Source organism: Hemiscyllium ocellatum, chromosome 5, assembly GCF_020745735.1.
Source record: "Hemiscyllium ocellatum isolate sHemOce1 chromosome 5, sHemOce1.pat.X.cur, whole genome shotgun sequence".
In the NCBI taxonomy this organism is placed as follows: Eukaryota; Metazoa; Chordata; class Chondrichthyes; order Orectolobiformes; family Hemiscylliidae; genus Hemiscyllium; species Hemiscyllium ocellatum.
Genome location: NC_083405.1, coordinates 55,926,059 through 55,945,348, shown reverse-complemented (window position 1 = coordinate 55,945,348; position 19,290 = coordinate 55,926,059). Strand labels below are relative to the sequence as shown.

General features: G+C 41.7%; 2 protein-coding genes across 2 annotated transcripts in view; one reads left to right on the top strand and one right to left on the bottom strand.

The window, feature by feature from the left end:
• Window positions 1-19,290, top strand: part of ppp1r9a (protein phosphatase 1, regulatory subunit 9A) — a 425,367-nt gene that overhangs the window by 388,869 nt on the left and 17,208 nt on the right. The window lies entirely within an intron of this gene.
• Window positions 1-19,290, bottom strand: part of LOC132815699 (serum paraoxonase/arylesterase 2-like) — a 66,764-nt gene that overhangs the window by 33,763 nt on the left and 13,711 nt on the right. The window contains exons 2-6 of the mRNA XM_060824773.1: window positions 14,765-14,835; window positions 13,285-13,340; window positions 11,234-11,399; window positions 7,766-7,892; window positions 2,479-2,679 (exon numbers count right to left, since the gene is read on the bottom strand). Coding sequence (XP_060680756.1) covers window positions 2,479-2,679; window positions 7,766-7,892; window positions 11,234-11,399; window positions 13,285-13,340; window positions 14,765-14,835 — 621 coding nt within the window. The remainder of the gene's footprint in view (window positions 1-2,478; window positions 2,680-7,765; window positions 7,893-11,233; window positions 11,400-13,284; window positions 13,341-14,764; window positions 14,836-19,290) is intronic.

The following is a 19,290-nucleotide window of genomic DNA, read 5'->3' as shown; positions in this document are numbered from 1 at the left end:
TGGATCCCGCCATGGACCCAGGACACTTGTTAAGGAGGGCATCCCTGCCCATTACACAGGCACATGCCAAGCAGACCACTTGGTGGGCATTAATCCAAGCATTAGTCAAATGCTGGCAGTGGTGGAATGAAGTGAGGAAGTGGGTGTTAGCTGTCCAGTTATAAGATTTAATTGTCGAGAGTGTGGTGCTAGAAAAACACAGCAAGTCACGCAGCATCCAAGGAGCAGGAGAGTTGACATTTCAGGCAAAAGTCCTTCGTCAGGAATGAACATTTTGATTCTCCTGCTTCTCAGATGCTGCCTGACCTGCTGTACTTCTCCAGCACCACACTCTCGACTCTGATCTCTAGTATCTGCAGTCCTCACTTTCATAAAGACTTAATTTGTCCATTCATGGTTAGGCAGCCTGAGACCACTCAGATCATTTGTTTAAAAAGGACAGAAAGTTTGCTTTTCTGAGAATATTAAGTAAACTGAATGAAAATCTGTATTAAGTCACTGTTTAATGTTGCTTCAATCAATGTTTTGCTATAGTGTTAATCTTATAATAGACACAATATGATCCTTTAACATTGTGACATTTACGATAATAATTTGCCACAGACTTCCTGTTTTGGGGTTTACACACGCAACTGTGGTATTTTCTAATACTCTTCCCATTAGGTTTAATGCACCACCATGGGACTATAAGACCATAGCAATAGAAACAGGAGTAGACCATTTAGTCCCTTGAACCAGTTTCTGCCTTTCAATAGGATCATGGCTTACCAACACTCCTCGCATTCACTTTCCCAGATTTTCCCCATTGATCAAGAAACTATCTCTGCCTCCACAACACACTATGGCAATGAGTTCCAAAGGCTTTTGTCTCAGTCACTGGCACCGCTCCACTCTGAGTCTATGACCTCTGGTCCTAGATTCACCTGGACGTGAGGGGAAATCCTCTCAACATTTACCTTGTTTCAAGTCTCTTAAGAATCCAAATGTTTTAATGAGATCACCTCTCATTCTCCAAACTCCAGTGAATAGAGTTCCAGCCTGTTTAATGTGTACTCATAAGTCAATAAATCCCTCCACACCAGGGATAAAGCTCATGACATTTCTCTGAACTGCCTTAAATGAAATGATAGTTTTCCTTAAATATAGGGACCAAAACTGCTTGCTGTCTTCCAGATGTGGCCTCACCAGCACCTTGTGCAGTTGCAGTAAGACTTCCCTATTCTTATACTTCAACGCCCTGGAGATAAAGGATGGCACGGTTGCTCAGTGGTTAGCATTGCTGCCTCACAGCACCAAGGACCCTGGTTTGATTCCAATGTCAGGCGACTGTGTGTGGAATTTGCACATTCTCCCTGCGTCTGCGTGGATTTCCTCCCACAATCCTAACCTGCACAAAGATGTAGGTTAGGTGTATTAGTCAGGGGTAAATGTAGAGTAATTGGGGAATGGGTCAGTGTGGACTTGCTGGGCTGAAGGGCCTGTTTCCACATTGTAGGGATTCTATATTAAAAAATTCCACCAGCCTTCCTGATTACCTGCTGCAGCTGTGTTCCAGTTTTCCGTATTTATACAAGTACCCTCAACCCTACTTTTGTGTTGCAACTTTATGCAGTCTTTCTACATTTAAATACTGTTTTTTGTTTTCCCCTACAAAATGCACAATTTCATGTTTTTCCACATTATACTCCATTTGCTATTTTTTTCACGACTTCCCTGACCTATCAGTATCTCTCTATAAACTATTTGTATCCCACTGGGGATGTCTTCTGTTGCTCCCACTTACTGCTACCCACCTGCCCCTGGTCTCTGGTGCCTTGTGCCACCAACAGAAACTCATTCATCTGCTCCTCTCCTTGCCATCAGCAAACACACAGGTCCCTGGTCAGAAAAGCAAAAATACTGTGGATGCTGTAAATTAACAAAAAGTGCTGCAAAAGCTCAACAAGTCTGTCAGCAAAAAGAAATAATGTTAATGTTTTGAGTCCAGCATGGCGTCTTCAGAACAGAGGTCCTTGGAGTTTTTTCCCAGCAAGCTCCTTGCACAAAACCAACATTACCATGAGATACAGTCTGGTCACTCTGTAACTAGGTGCTGGTGAGAATACCCACTTTAACATTTCACATTTATCTTGTTTCACTGAATAGCTTTTAAGCTTTAATTTTAAAAGTTATTTCATTTACAAATGTAGTAGTTTAAGGGCATGCACTATTTAAAGATACACTTTAATGGATTTTTCTCTGATAAGAAAGACCCAGCAGATCCTAACCACAGCCTTACATTGATTGTAATAGGGAATCTGGTTCGCTTCATGCTGCTTTTCTTTGTTGTCCATATCTGTCACAAGCACAACATTATGCAGGAATTACTGGTATAGTGAATGCTGTTTGACATTACTAGGTGTTGAAAGTAAAGATTCATTTACAAGCAGTTCCCTTGATCACCGCCAGTTGATAACAAATAAAACTCTCAGAACTTACCTTCCATCAGGGGAAACATTAATCCCATTGGCTAATCTAAATCCCGTTGCCACTTCTTTTACTTCAGAGGGACTGTAGTAAACAACATTGCACCATGGCAAGCCAATTAAAAACTCCAAGGAGTGCAGGGGTTCCTGAGCGAAATAATGGTCGTTGGTGGCATAGAATCGGTCAGAGCCTAGTGCAACAATATCATTCACACTGGAAGAGAAATATGAAGAAATTCACTCTCGAAACTGGGGACATGTTACATACTTTCAATTATACCACAAATAGTTTTGCAATAATCTTGCAATATTTACAAAGAACAAAATCTCTGACAAAAATACCTGAATTGACTTGGAGGATGTATCTGGACCATTTCACACAGACAGACTATAGGGAGAGCCATAAACAGACATAATAGGGAAGAGTATAGACATTTGGCTTTTATATATTTAGTGGTCGGCAGCAATTACAGTTGTACCTCTCTTCAGGTTGAATTGCAAAAATAATGCCAAACTGCTTTATCCATTAAAACAGAAAATTCTATAAAAGGCCTGTGTGTCAGGCAACATCTTTTAATAAAGAAACATTGTGAAGATTTGAGCTGGATTAGAGCTGTGGCAGCTTCTGAACAACCACAGAGACAAGGAAAGGGATCGAGCAAGTGAAGAACAAAAAAACCGACAGTCTGAGAGAAGGTGGATAGCAGGAAAACTTAAAGGATAAAATCACCATGGTGAGGGCATCAGCAAAAAGGAACAGAATATTCTGCAGTGACAAGCAATTGAACCAGATATTGTGATCATTTTGATACTGCTGAGCTTTATGGTTATCTATATGTTCGCCTGTGCAACATGTATCACAGAGACTTGGTTCTTGTTGAGACAAAAGGTGGCACAGTGATTAGCACTGCTGCCTCACAGCGCCTGAGACCCGGGTTCAATTCCCAACTCAGGCGACTGACTGTGTGGAGTTTGCACGTTCTCCCCGTGTCTGCGTGGGTTTCCTTCGGGTGCTCCGGTTTCCTCCCACAGTCCAAAGATGTGCGGGTCAGGTGAATTGGCCATGCTAAATTGCCCGTAGTGTTAGGTAAGGGGTAAATGTAAGGGTATGGGTGGGTTTCGCTTCGGCGGGTCGGTGTGGACTTGTTGGGCCGAAGGGCCTGTTTCCACACTGTAAATCTAATCTAATCTAATCTAAAAGGTTTTTCAACGTATTGGCAACACTAGCTATTCATATGTCTACAATATCAGAGTTACACACAATCTAGGTTCTGTACTTACTGATGTTACTGCACATTGTATACACATACAGCTGACCGACTGAAAACACTGCACTAACTCCATGACTCCATGACTGAGGAAAACCTGCCTTGGAAAAGTAAAGGCCTTTCTGGTCTGGAACATATACTATAATACATCCCCCTTTTCCTCTTTAAATAATGGAATGCTCTTTCAATAACATTTACAAGAATGTACATTGACATATAACCTCAATACACTTAGATAATGCCTCGGTGGAAGAACATGAACAGCTCTAGTCCTCGTACAATTGTCAGGACTTGGTGAGGCAGCTTTACTCTGCAATTTGGAATCTGTCGTTACAGGTGAATATGTGTCATTTCTCACGGATATATGGTATTGTCTGCCATGATAACTTCCTTTATCCAAGTAATCCTGTATGATGGTGGTTGATGATATACAGTTCAGAGACGTTGTCTATTTTTTCACAGGAATTGATCATTTTTCTTCACAAAACATAGAACTTTGGTTGGAATCACTTACAGAGCAGCTTTCCACAAACCCATGGGTTGATATGAAAATCTTAAACTCATGGTTTGTCCTGGATCAAGTGGATATCTCTCTGTACACTGGCTATTCATGTTCCTGTATCATTTTCTCCCTTCTAGCCAATAAAGCTCGATGCATATGTGCTTGGGTGTTGAGAGTGACAGTGGGAAAGACTCCCTGGTTCTGTCCCCTAAACACAAGTTGGTGAGGGTACATTTCCTCAAGGATTTAACATAGTTATCCGAGAAATGTGACAAGTCACTTGATATTTAATGGTTATGAATGTTATGGTGTGAACCTTGCGTTCCGAAAGATGATTCAACTGAGAGTGATGGAAAGGGGAGGTGATATGTTGAACATCCCATTTCTTGCACATTTTTTGGAAAGGTGCCCAAGTGTCGGACACAATTTACTGGGGTAGACTGAATATACAGAATATGGTCGACAAGGTATCGACACCCACTGCATTAATGGTGTTTCAGATTTGTTGCACAAAGGCGAGTTTGGTGAAATGGTTGCTGAGGATGGTAGAGTTGACATGTTTCATACAAGTTGCTCAGTTGATCAATGTCTTTTGTCAACGCCAGGCCAGTATTCAGATTTAAGTGCCATGACAAATGCTTTAGTTAATCTTTATACCCATGTGACTCGTACATATCTCGTCTTACAAGATTTGTTGTAGAGCTTGAAGATTGACCACTTGCTTAGTTTTGAAAATGGAGAGTCTGAGTTCATGTCTAATTGACCAGACAGAATGTTCCAGGTCAGGAACAGTTGGATATGGTCATGTCACTGAGTGGTGATGATTTTTAAGGGCCATTGCAGCTAATCACGCTCTGATGTAACTTTTCAAAACAGCTCTGCTCAGCTCAGACCAACAAGAATATGATCAATGTTGTTCTCTGAAGCTTGGGTGTTGTGATTGACCTGTTAATTAGCTGATGGGGCCATAATAATGTAGATCTGTACATGCTGGTAAATCAATGATCATAGCTGGTCCATATGTTTCAATGATGTCAAAGATTTCAGGTGTCCATCCTGCAGATCCACACTGGCATTTACGATGGAGATTACCCACCAGATTAGATGTCAAGACCCCTGTGTCTCATGTGGACTGCACCAGACTGTGCAGTTTCCACAGTAAATTAAGATGAGCACTAGCACCAGGGTTAGTCATGGAATACAATGCAATGTTGTCATTTCCTTTTGGGGTATATCACTTGGATGGAGGTAAAGCCTTCAATTTTTCTGATAGCAACTATGTGGTGTGTCAAATTCACTTGATGTACTGTCTTACTGAGGTCTGTGAGCTGTAATATTGCAGTTAGCTCTCTGACTTCAGTCACGTGCATGCCTGCCATTGGCAGAAGTTTGAAAGTTTCTTTGACATTGTTCTGTAATTGTATCTTGTCTGGGGGCATAAAGAGAAATCTCAAAGAAAAATGTATTATCTTCTATATTTTCATGTTTAAATTCTGTTTCCTTTAAAAAATGGACAATCTTACATGGCTTTAAAAATGGCCAATTCTGATCACATTATTGTAGTTCTAGGAGTTTCTGGACCTCCTACTTTGTAAAGACTTTCTAAGTGAAGCTGAAACAGAGGTCCTGGAGATGATCTGAATGCTAATACTTTTATAGCTAGCTCATCACCTCCCAATGGAAACTCTAATGAGGGGCCATGCTTAATGTCATTCAATTGATCCACTATGATGGATCATCAACACCTGAAATGCCTGTCTTTGGCACATGAATTAAATCAGAGCTCTTAGAATTATATACGCAATTCAGAATTTCTAACGCAGCTGCTGTTTGACCCCCAGAAGAAAAGCAGGACTCCAGGCTAAGTTTGTAGCCTATCTTGGATGCTCTATTACTGTCTCCAAGTTGCTGGCTGGAAAGTAGTCTGCATTTTGCCTGTAAGAAGGAATACTACTGGGCCCAGCTTACTTTGAAATTACTAACTGACTGACCCAAGGAAGTTGTAAACTCATGTTCAACATGCCTGAATTCCTGAAAACATGTCGTCATGGTCTCTCTCTCACCTCGTGTCAAAGCTTCCTAAAATTTCTTGAGTTCTTGTCTGTCGGTACCAAGTGGCTAAACAATTCCTCAACATTTTGAAAATTTTGTTAATGAAATCTACTTTGATTTCATTGCGAGACGTTTATTTCAGGATTTTGTTCAGGGTTTAAACATACAATCTAACACCATTAATTCCAAAATATTCCTTTGTAAATTCAAAACACACAAAAAAATCACTCAATATAATACTCACACCAGAATCCCTGTATCTAACATCTTAGTAGGTTTAATTCATTTGTGACTTAAACTTTTAAACTGGAACTGAAGGTGATTCCTTCCTGGAGAAATCACACGCAAGAATTTCAACATACCCAAGTATACCTTAGTTTTAAATAACCACTTTTGGGTTTTATCCCAATGCTTGTCTGACTCTTCACTCTAAGAACCTAATTTACAGTAAACCTTTCCCCTCTCAGGAACCCCAAATCTGTAATGTCATCCCATTCCAAGACCTTCAAAAGACTGCCCTAGTTTCCAGTCTTGGTTGAGCTTCTTTCTGCTGTTTTTCAGCTAGCTCACATGCATTAATCTGTACATTGGGAAATTTTAGATATGAATTGTTTCTGAGCTGCACTTTTCTTGAAATCATTTGAAGTGATCCTCATACCTCATGTTCACAGGATTTCATCCTTTTGAACTAATATACAGAGAGGCATTCTGCTATGAGTATTATATGAATGATGATTTGGGAAACATACAAGAAAAGTGGTTTTGCATTTAAAATGTAGAGATAAATTTAAATATTTGTGGATGATATGAAACTCAGAGGTATGGCAAACTATAATACAAAACAAATCAACCACAACATGACATAGATAGACCAGACAAGTAACAGCTGGAATTTAACACAAAGCGTGAGGCAATTTTTTTTAATGCATTAAATCCAGACCCCTTAAAAAGTCAAGGCAGATGATCTTGAGGTCGGTGTACACAGATTCTTGCAGATGGCAGGATATTTGGAGAGAGTCACTAGCAAAATCATAAAGAATCTTGAACTTCATCAGAAGAACAGTCAAGAATAAACAGGCAAAATTATGCTGAATCTTTACAAAGCTCTTGGTAGATCACAACTAGAGTATTGCATTCAGTCTGGTCACCACACCTTAGAAACAATAATTAAGGGTAAATTGGAAAGGCCCGTTAAGACTGATATGTTTAATTAAAGGAGAACAAGTTGTTCACATTAGCCGATGGCACAAAGACTAAGGCTCTCAGACACAAACTTTTAGGCAAGTTGCAGGGTGGGTTGGAGAAAGGACATGTTTTAAACTACAGGTGATAAATGACCTGGAACTCAATGACTGTTGGTGGAAACAAAGCTGGAGACAATCAGTGACTTCTAAAAGGAAGTTGGACAGGTGCTGCAGGGAGATGGGCTTGAGGAATAGGGAATAGACTGAGGAAATAGGACAGACTTAACTGTGTACCTGTGTAAAAGTTCATGTTGGATGGTCTTTAAATGAAGCAAACTATTTTGTTCCTCTTCAAACTCAAAAATCTCCACTGTGGTCCTATTCTGTGGATGGTTCACAACAAAAACATATACAGTATCATCTAGAAGTAAAGAAAGCAACATTAGTAAAATGCTATGTGCTCCTATAGACACTGTGGAGACAAAATACTGTCTTCTCATTGAGGGTACCCTCTGTTGTATGTGTGGCGCTATCACCATTCTAATAGGGACAGACTTTGAATAGATCTAACAACTTAAAACTGGATATCCACAAGGCTCTGGAGATCCATCAGCAACAGTAGAATTATATACAAACACATTCTGCAACCTCATGGTCAGGCTTATCGCTCACTCTACCATTGACAGATGATCAACCCTGGTTCAATGAAAAATACAGGAGAGCATGCCTAAAAACATGGTACCTAAAAATGGAAAAGTTAGAAGACTACTTGCATATCAAACCATAGCTGCAACTGTAAACTGATCTAAGCAATTTCACAACAACTGGAATAATTCTAAGCTCTGCATTCCTTCCACACCCAGTCATGAATGCCGGTGTCAATGAAAATATTAACAAAAGGAGAAGGCTTCTCGAAGATTGAAGAGTAGAACATATCAGTGCAAAAGACAAGGCTGGTGTATTTGCATCATCTTCAGCCATAACTGTCGAGTTAATGATCTAATTCAGCCTCTTCCTGTGGCCTACTATATCACAGACACCAAGCAGCAACCATTTCAATTCACTCCACATGATATGAAGAAACAGCTGATGGCTCTGGATATTACAAAGGCTATTGGGCCTGACAACCTGACAATTTTCCAGCAATAGACCAAAGATTTATGCTCCAGATTCAGCCAAGCCTTTAGCCAAGCTGCTCTAGTACGCTACAACACTGGCATCTGTCCAGCAATATGGAAAATTGCCCAGGTACATCCAGAGCACAAAAAGCTGGACAAATCTGACCCAGCCACTTTCTGCTCTATCAATTTACTCTTAATTATCAATAAAGCGATGGAAGGTTTCATTGGCACTTACATAGGAGTAACCTAATCATTGACACTCACATTAGGCCATTCAGTTCCTTGTCTCAAAACAGCCTTGGGCCAAACATGGATAAAAGAGCTGAGCTCTTGAGGTGATGCAAGAGTGATTGCCTTGATTTCATGGTCACATTTGATTGAGTATTGAGGAGTCCTGGCAAAACTGGAGTCAATGGCGAATAGGGGAAAAACTGTTCACTAGTTGGAGTCATATCTAGCACAACATATGATGTGGCTGTTGGAGGTCAGTGTTGCTTCAGTCACCTTCCCTCCATCATAAGGTCTGAAGTAGGGATGCTCACTAATAATTGCACAATGTTCAGTATCGTTTGCGACTCCTCAAAAACTGAACAATCTGTGTTCTGGACAGCTGTAAGACCTGGACATGTTGGCTGACAAGTGACAGGCATTGCTCGGACCACAGAAATGCCAGACAAAGACCATCGCTCCTTGATATTGAATATCAGTGCTATCGTTCAATACCCCAGAGTAACATTCTGACTGTTACTATTGACAATAAATTGAATTGCCACAAGCCATATAAATTTACTCAAAGACATAAATTGCTGAAAAAACTCAGCAGGTCTGGCAGCATCTGTGGAGAGAAATCAGAGTTAACATTTCAAGTCCAGTGATCATTCTTCAGAACTGATGGTAGCTAGGAAAAGATTGGCATTTACCTGGAAGCTGGGGTGGGGGAATGGGCAAGATTGAACTCAGATAGAGAGAAAAACTGTTCGACTGAAAAGGGGGGTGTTTATAGGTTCATCGGGGGAAATGAATAGCTGTTTCTGGGAACTATTATTCACTGACAATGGGTTGTCATGTAAATAGTGTGGCTACTAGAGCAGGTCAGGAGCTAGGAATTTTGTGGAGAGTTCACCATCTGCTGAACTCCCTGAACCCTGTCATCTAGAATTGTAGAATCTCTGCCAGTACAAATAGAAGCCATTCAGCCGATCATGTCTGCACTGATCCTCCAAAGGACATCCCACCATTTCCCCATAACCCCACATTGACGCAACCCACCTAGCCTGCATATGTCCGAACACCACAAGGCAATTTAGCATTGCCAATCCACCTAACCTGCACACCCGCACAGTCACCCAAGGCTAGAGTCGAACTTAGGTCCCTAGTGCGTAAGGCAGCAATACTAACCATTGCGTCACGGCATTGCACATCTATAAGGCACAAGTCAGGATTGTGATAGAATATCCCGCACTTGCTTGGATGAATGTGGCCCCAACATCACTCAAAGGTCAAAGCAGTCATAAAATTATTGGGATGCACAGCATGAAAACAGACATTTGGGTCCAATTTGTCCATGCCAACCAGATAATCTAAATTAACCTAGTCCCATTTGCCAGCACTTGGCCCATATCCCTCTAAACCCTTCCTATCCATTTATCCAGGTGCCTTTCAAATGTAACTGAACCAGCCTCCACCACTTCCTCTGGCAGCTCATTCCAAAAAGGCACCACCCTCTCCATCAAATGTTGCCCCTTAGATCCCTTTTAAATCTTTCCACCTCTCACCCTAAACCTATGCCCTCTAGTTTTAGACTCCCCTACCCTGGTGAAATTCACCCTATCCATGCCCCTCATAATTTTATAAACCTCTGTAAGGTCATGCCTCAGCCTATTCAGCCTCTCCCTATAGTTCAAATCCTCCAACCATGGCAACATCCTTGTAAATCTTTTCTGAACCCTTTCAAGTTTCACACTATCTTTCCTACAGCAGGGAGACCAGAATGGAATGCAGCATTTCAAAAGTCTCTGAATTGGACCACATCCACCAGCTTTGACAGTCTCTCACTCCACTAGCATTGAACAGTGGCAACAGTGTGTACCATCTACAAGGTGCACCGCAGCACCTTACCAAGATCCTTTGTTAGTAGCTTCCAAATTTGTGACTTCTGCTGCCTAGAAGGACAAGGACAGCAGATGAATGGGAGCACCACCCTTTCAAGTTCCCCTTCAAGTCACACACATCCCACCTTGACGCTACATCACTATTCCTTCACTGTTGCTGAATCAAAATCCTGAAACTGCCTTCTGAGCACCGTTGTGGGTGTACCTATACTACACAGACCGCAGAGGTTAAAGAAGACAGCTCAAAATCACCTTCTCTAGGGCACCTACCGACAGGCAACAAAAGGCTGTTCAGTATCAATATCCACAATGGATTTTTTTCAAAAAAACAATGCCAGAATTTGGGTGTTTTAAAGAGTTAAAATAGTCATCATTTCTAATCATGTTCCATTGTGAAATAATAAAAAAAATCAAAATAAATCCACCATTATCTGGCAAACTATTAAATGTCTTTCCACCTCACCTTATTGATTATTGTATTTCTCTGACCTGTAATTCTCCCAAGTAGCAGTAATTTCATTGGCACTTACCCTCATCTATATATGTACTCAACCCATGTGGATTAAAGGATGCCACATCAAACCCACGACTGATCCTCAGTTGAACAGCTTTCAGGACTGGTTGATTGAGATCCACAAGGAGAATCTGGCCTGGTTGATCACTAGCAAGATTAGGCACTAATGGATACTTCAGGCCCTTAAAAGCAAATGCAAGAAGAAGGAATAGAGAAGACAAAGAACAGGTTTATTTTGCAGTCATATAAATAATTCACAGTCAATGTGAAGGGATGGAGCATAAACCTCTAGGCCTATAATAATTCTTACTTTGCAGAGTTTTCAATTACAGTTATTCCTCAAAGTATTAATCCAATATTGTTTTGTTATGTTGCAAAGTATTTAGTCTGTCTTCAACAGATACAAGTAACAATGTAATTCAGGGTCCTGGTATCAGGCAGCACAAAGGAATATTATTCACACACTTTCCACCAACCAGCCAACAGAATCTTATGAAAATGTTTTGTTAAAATATAATACGGTTATAAATGCACCCTGTACTTTTTTGGGGGAATACATAAACAATCTAATGGAGAGGATCGCTTTCCATTTGTTAGTATAGCTGTACACATGGTAACTATGTGGAATAGACTTCTGCATTACCTGTCTTCTGATATACTTGTAGCTCTAAGGCAATATTTATGGTGATACCTGGATTCAACTGTTGTATCAGCTGATCTGTGAACCATTTTCTATCAAATTAAAACCGTCTGTAAACTGGAGAAATATTTAATTTCACATTGGAAAACCAACTCCTTGCCATACGTGAGGAGGCTAAAGGAGGTTTGTGTTCACAATAAGGCATTTTGACAAAAGGTGTTGGGGAAAATTGCTTCCCCTGTGAGCCAATAATTTCAGGGCCTTTATTTAAAATCTCAACCAAAACCATAAATTAATGAGTTAACAAACCTTTTACATTTACTACAAACAACTTGGGACAAAATTCATGCAATGAATACAGAGCATAGGCTGCTTGGACAGAGTGAGGCACAAAGGTTACACTATGCAGGAGATGCATGAAGCAAGATCAACATTAATAAGATTAACATCATTTGAAGTTACAGCATCCATTCAGCAATCTAATAATGGCAGCAAAGAAGCTGTTCTTGAATCTGTTGGTGCATGTGTTCAAGCTTCTGTATTTTCTGCCTGATAGAAGAGGTTGTAGGAGAGCATTACGAGGGTGTGAGGGGTCTTGATGATGTTGGCAGCCTTCCTGCACCAACGAGAGGTGTAAATGGATGACAGGCTGTCTTCCATGATGGTCTGGGCTGTGCACGCAACTTTCTGTACTTTCTTACGGTCCTGGGCAGAACAATTGCTGTACTTGGCTGTTATGCACATGGATAGAATGCTTTCTTTGGTGCATCTATAAAAGTAGGTTAGGGACCTTATAGACATGTCAAATTTCCTGAGACACCTGAGGAAGAAGAGGTGTTGTTGTGCCTTCTTGACCATCGCATCTATGTGGGAAATCCAGTATAGATTGTTAGTTATCGCCACTCTTAGCAACTTAACCTTCTGCACCTCAGCTCCACTGAAGTAGACAGGAGTATGTCCTCCTCCTTCTTCCTTAAGTCAACAATCAATTCTTTAGTTTTGATGACATTGAGAGAGAGGTTGTCATCATTACACCACAACACCAAGCCCTCCATCTCCTTTCTGTCTTCAGACTCATCCTTGCTTAATATCCGTTTTACTGCAATGGCATCAGTAGTGAAGTTGTACATGGAATTTGTTTGGAATTTAAATAGCGGCATAATCGTGGGTATACAGGGAGGACAGTAGGGGCTGAGGACACATCCTTGGGGGAGCTCCAGTGTTGCATGTTATTGTGGAGGAGGTGCAGTTGTTTCTTTTCACTGATTGCAGTTCATGGGCCAGGAAGCTGAAGGTCCAGTTGGTATTGCATCGAAATTAAAATCTATATCGTATCAGTGGACTTGTGCATCTTGACTGTTCATCTTTGCCCTATGAAACTTAGGAAATATAAGCATGCTGCTAATGAGTATCAAATACAGACTTACTGAACTAACAAGGGCCAGGCCTCCAGGGAGAATGCTGATGTCTTCAGAACCATATTCTGGAACAGCAAAGTATTTAATAGTCACTGAACAAACTCTTCAGACCCATACTGTTACTTTAATATTAGTGTCAATATCAGCTTTCCAACCTCCTAGATTTGTCATCACTTTTAACGATGTATTCAAATACATCTTTAGTTTAGATGTTCCCTCTGAAATGCAACACTCTAATTGTTAAAAGTCTGCTTGCCATGTGTCTGTCTATTTTACCAGTCTTTTCCCACCTGCAGATGGAGAAACATAGAAAATACAAGCAGGAGTAGGCCATTCAGTCCATCCATCCTGCTCCACCATTTAGTTTGATCATGGCTGATCATTCAATTTAATTGCCTGCTCCCTCTTTTCATTCCCCCTCCCCCCCCCCATACCTCTTTAGTCACAAGTACTGCATCCAACTCCTTCTTCGAACCATACAATGCTTTGGACTTAACTACTTCCTGTGAAAGCAAATTCCACAGGCTGACCACTCTCTGGGTGAAGAAATTTCTCCTCAGTTCAGTCTTAAACAGTTTACTCTGTATCCTTAGATGCTGACCCCTGGTCCTGAACTCTCCGGCCATCAAGAACATCCTTCCTACATATTCCCCATCTAGCTTTGTTAGAATTTTGTAGGTTTCTATGAGATCCACTCTCATTCCTCTGAGCCCCAGTGAATATAATCCTAAATAATTCAACTTCTCTTCACACATCCATCCTGCCAACCCTGGAATCAGTCTGGTAAACCTCACTGCTCTCCCTCTACAGCAAGAGCCTCCTTCCTCATGTAAAGAGACCGAAACTGCACACAATATTCTAGGTGTGGTTCCAGTATAAGTTTAGACAGACATCCTACCTCTGTACTCACCTCTTCTTGCTATTAAAGCTAGCATTCCATTTGCTTTTTGATTGCCTGCGGACCCTGCAAGCTTACCTTCAGCAAATGGTGGTGAGGACAACCAGGTTTCATTGTTCATTCCCCTCTCTCAATTTATAGTGATTCAGATAATAAACTGCCTGTTTTTGCTACCAAAGTGGATAATCTCCCATTTGCCGTGCATTGGTCTGTTTCCTGTCTTCAGCTCGTCTGAATCACACTGAAGAATTTCTGCATCCTCCTCCAAGCTCACCCTCTCATCCCATTTTGTGTCATCTGCAAATTTCCAAAGACTGTTATCCTTCACACAGTCACTATATTGCCAAGCTCTATGTCACCTGATAAGTTGTGTCCTAAATACCAAGGATGCCTCTTTTCCATCATACGTGACTGATGTAGGAGACTAATCTTTTCAAACCTGTATTTTTCAACTGCAGCTACATCAGCCATCTATAATAAATCTAACTAATTACCTCAACATAATCCCTGTTTGTTGCAGTGCAATTTAACCTTTCAATTTTCATAAATTCTCTTTTTACAACTGAATCCCAGTAAAAATTGAATACGTACCGATTCCTTTGATTAGATTGCATTTTCCAGGCTTGACTGGATCCAGTTTCCTGAATACACCCATTTTATCGCTGCAAACCAATGGAAGCAACAAATCATTAAACTAATCATGTTAAAACATAATTGGAGTAGATTTCCAACGTACTGCTGGTGTAAAACATTGATTTTCAACCCACACAAAAATCATGCTGTTTCCTCAATGGACAGTTGGTCTGCAATATCAATTTTCTGGCATTGGAACAAGTTGAACATCTACCTCATTTGATGGAATGACAAGATTCCCAAATAAGTGTCTCAGGAATCAGATGTGCTTGTTGACTGTATTTATAAAAAGGTTTAAAATACCTGCCCTTGCTACAGCATTGCATGTAAACTGTATTGGCTTGCTTGAGCACCAAGTTCAAACACATTTATTTTTACACAGAACCAGTGTTTAGCAGCAGAGACTCTTTACAACTATGAAGGTATCAACTGAAGTGTTGCTCCACCCTCCTCTCCTCTCAACACACCCATCCACCTCACCTTGGCCTGAACACATTTTGGAATTTGAGATGCATTTCACTTTCGATGTCAACTTGTCAGATCCTAAATCTCGTTCAACCAGCCCTACCTCCCCTTAGGCTGTTAGGAAATGATATGGTCTCATTGTTATCATGTATTCTGGTATCTATAGCACAAGTTTAAATGTTTTTCTTCATTTTCAAATCTCTTCTCCAGCTCTGGAACAATAAAACTGTGAAAGTTTAGAGCAATTTCTAATCTCTGGCTCAACACACGGTCTTATCCTCTGACTCGGTATTTTTGTTTTGCTAATTGATTGTTCCCTCATCAAAAAATGTTCAAATACCCCACCTCTAATACAAAATACATTCAGATGTATGTTCTAACATGCTCTTCCTTCTTTTGAAAACAGTCCGCCTCTGTCTTAAAATAAACCCTTAAATTCCATCTCTATAACAGTCACATAGATTTCTTCCACCTGCTTCATTGAAGACATTTCTGGTGTAGATGTTTCAGAGTGTTACTGACAGAAGACTTGAAGTCTGCCAGGGTCTGAGAAAGAGAAAAAAAAAGTCTAGCTGCAAGTTTCCACATTTCACCAATCAAGACTGAAGCTTGAAGCTCGTATCAGATTGAAATGATCAGATTCATGACGAGTTTAAAGAAAAATGGAAGATTAATTTTAGTTTTTGCCCGAGGCAGAATCTCCCATAGTAACCAATTGTGAAGGATAGTTCTGGAGTTAAAATTAGCAGGCTGATGGAAGAGTTGAATTAAATACTGATACAATCAGATGAGTTTGTAGCAAAATAAATCTAAGTAGATGGCAAACAGACAGGCCAAGGATTAAGAGATTAAAACATGGCACACAGTCCAAACTGCTCACACAACAGGATAAGTGGAGGCCTCAGCTGGATACGAACAACTCTGTGACAAATAAATGACATCTGGTTAAGATATTGCTGATCCAATTTGAAATCAAGTACATGTTGTGCTGCATTTTGGAAAGGCAAATCAGAGCAAGACTTATACACTTAATGGGAAGGTCCTGGGGAGTATTGGTGAACAAAGAGACCTTGGAGTGCAGGTTCTTAGCTCCTTGAAAGTGGAGTCACAAGAAAATAGGTTGGTGAAGAAGGCACTTGGTATGGTTTATTTTATTGGTCAGAACATTGAGTATAGGAGTTGGGAGGTCATGTTGTGGCTGTACAGGACATTGGCTAGAAACAAAAGTGCTACAGATGCTGGAATCTAAAATAGACAGGCAGGACACTAAAAGAACACAGCAAGCCAGGCAGCATCAGGTGGTGGAGAAGGCGATGTTTTGGATGTAACCCTTCTTTAGGGCTGGAGGTGGGTGTAGGGGGAGCTGCAGATAAAGGGGGTGGCAGGGGAAGGGTGGTAGTGGAGATAGGTGAAGACAGGCAGAGGGTACAACCAGGTTGGTCAGTGGGAGGAATTAATCTGGTTGGTGACAGGGAGCAGTAGAAAGGAGGGGGAGGGGGAGGGGCCGGGGTGGGAGTTGGGGGATGGGAAGGGAAGTTATTTTAAATTGAGGAACTCAGTGTTGAGTCCACCGGGTTGTCAGCTGCCCAGGTGGAAGGTGAAATGGTGTTCCTCCAAGTTGCCTTATGGTTTGTTTCAGCAATGGAGGAGGCAGAGTACAGTCATCTCAGGACTGGGAGGTCCGGTCGGCCCCTGTGGGCCCTACTGCGATGCTCGGTGAACCATCCCTAAGTTTACATTTGGTCTCCCTGATGTACAGAAGACCACATTGGGAGCACCTGATGCAGTAAACTAGATTGGAAGAGAGGCAGGTGAACCTCTGTCTCACCTGAAAGGACTGTTTGGGGCTCTGGATGGAGGTGAGGACATTGCTTAAGCCACTTTTAGAACATTGTGAGCAATTCTGATCTCCTTCCTATCAGAAAGATGTTGTGAAATTTGAAAAGGTTCAGAAAAGATTTACAAGGATGTTGCCAGGGTTGGAGGGTTTGACCTGTAAGGAGAGCCTGAACAGGCTGGGGCTGCTTTCCCTGGAGCATCGGAGGCTGAGGGGTGACCTTTATAGAGGTTTACAAAAACATGAGGGGCATGGATAGGATAAATAGACAAGTTCTTTTCCCTGGGGTGAGGAGTCCAGAACTAGAGGGCATGAATTTTGGGTGAGAGGGGAAAAATTTAAAAGGGACCTAAGGGACAACCTTTTCACACAGAGGGTGGTATGTGTATGGAATGAGCTACCAGAGGAATTGGTAGAGGCTAGTACAATTAAAACATTTAAAAGGCATCTGGATGGGTTTATGAATAGGAAGGGTTTAGAGGAATATGGGCCAAGTGCTGGCAAATGAGACTAGATTTATTTAGGATATCTAGTTCGCATGGACTATTTGGACTGAAGGGTTGTTTCCATGCTGTACATCTTTATGAGTCTACGTAAGATGTGTTTCTTTGCCAGAGTTCAGCCTTAGAATGTTTAAGACTGGCTCTCCTGTATGCATATGGATAAATCACCATAATGTGTACCTCAAAATCCTGGTGTTTTGTCACATTGAACAATAATAGTATCTCACATAGTCAGCATGATCTTCCATCACATCCCTCGGACAGCTATATTCAAGTGAGTGCTGCCCTACCTGCTGCGCTTTTCCAGCACATACTCTCTGGAGGCTGCAAGACTACCATTAGATGTGGTGGTGATAATGGTTAAAGCACATCAGAAGGGAACAGACCTTATCCAATGAGGTAACCAATGGGCAGAAGAGGCAGCTAAGGGCAAAACCACAACAGACCATGAGCAGCAGATAGCAGCTGTAGCAACCAGTCTGGAGAAGAAGATGTGCAATATACACAAGAATGTAGAAGAGGAGAAGGGGAGTGAGAGAAACAGAGTGGTAAAAAACTGATGACCTCTGGCAGAATGATAAAAGAGTGGTAGCATCACATTTCATTTAGCACAACCTTCTGAAAATCGAAATGTACACCATGGAAGGAAAGCCGTAATGGGGAAGACGGGCAGATGCGAGAAGTGTGGTGCTGGAAAAGCACAGCAGGTCAGGCAGCATCCAAGGAGCAGGAGAGTCAACATTTAGGGCATAAGCCCTTCATCAAAAATGTGAAGGAGGAAAGGGGGAATGAGACGTAAATAGGGAGGTGGGGTGGGGCAGGGGGATGGTAGAGAAGGTAGGTGGGAAGGCGATAGATGGATCTCCTCATATTACAAGTCTGTCCTGTCCCCCTTGCTCCAAGAAATCCCCACATATGGTTGGGACACCACTTACGCCCTCCATCTCCTCCATGACTTTTGATTCCTGCTCCCAATACCTCATCTTCACCATGGACATCCAGCCCCTATACACATCCATCCACCATGACCAAGGCCAATAAGTCCCCCATTGCTTCCTCTCCCGCCGACTCAACCAGCCCCCTCTCCACCAACACTCTTATTCAATTGGTGGAATTGGTCCTCATCCTCAACAACTACTCCTTCGAGTCTTCCCACTTCCATCATACCAGGGAGGTAGCCATGGATACCTGCATGTGCCCCAACTATGCCTGTCTCTTCATTGGATACATGGAACAGCCCATCTTCAGCAGTTACGCCGGCACCATGCCCCACCTTTTCTTCCGCTACATTGATGACTGTATCGGCGCCACCTCGTGCTCCCATGAGGGGTTTGAACAGTTCATCAACTTCACCAACACCTTCCACCCTGACCACAAGTTCACCTGGATCATCTTGGACACCTCCTTTCCCTGCCTGAACCTTTCCATCTCCATCTCCAGCGACCAAATCAAAATGGACATCTATTTCAAACCCACCAACTCCCACAAATGCCTGGACCACACCTGCTCCCACCTGTCTTCTATAAAAATGTGATCCCTTACTCCCAATTTCTCTGCCTCCACTGTATCTGCTCCCAAGAGGGGCAATTCCACTCCAGGACATCCCAGATGGCCTCCTATTTCAAGGACTACAATTTCCCCTTCCATGTAATCAACAGTGCCCTCCAGCGCATTTCCTC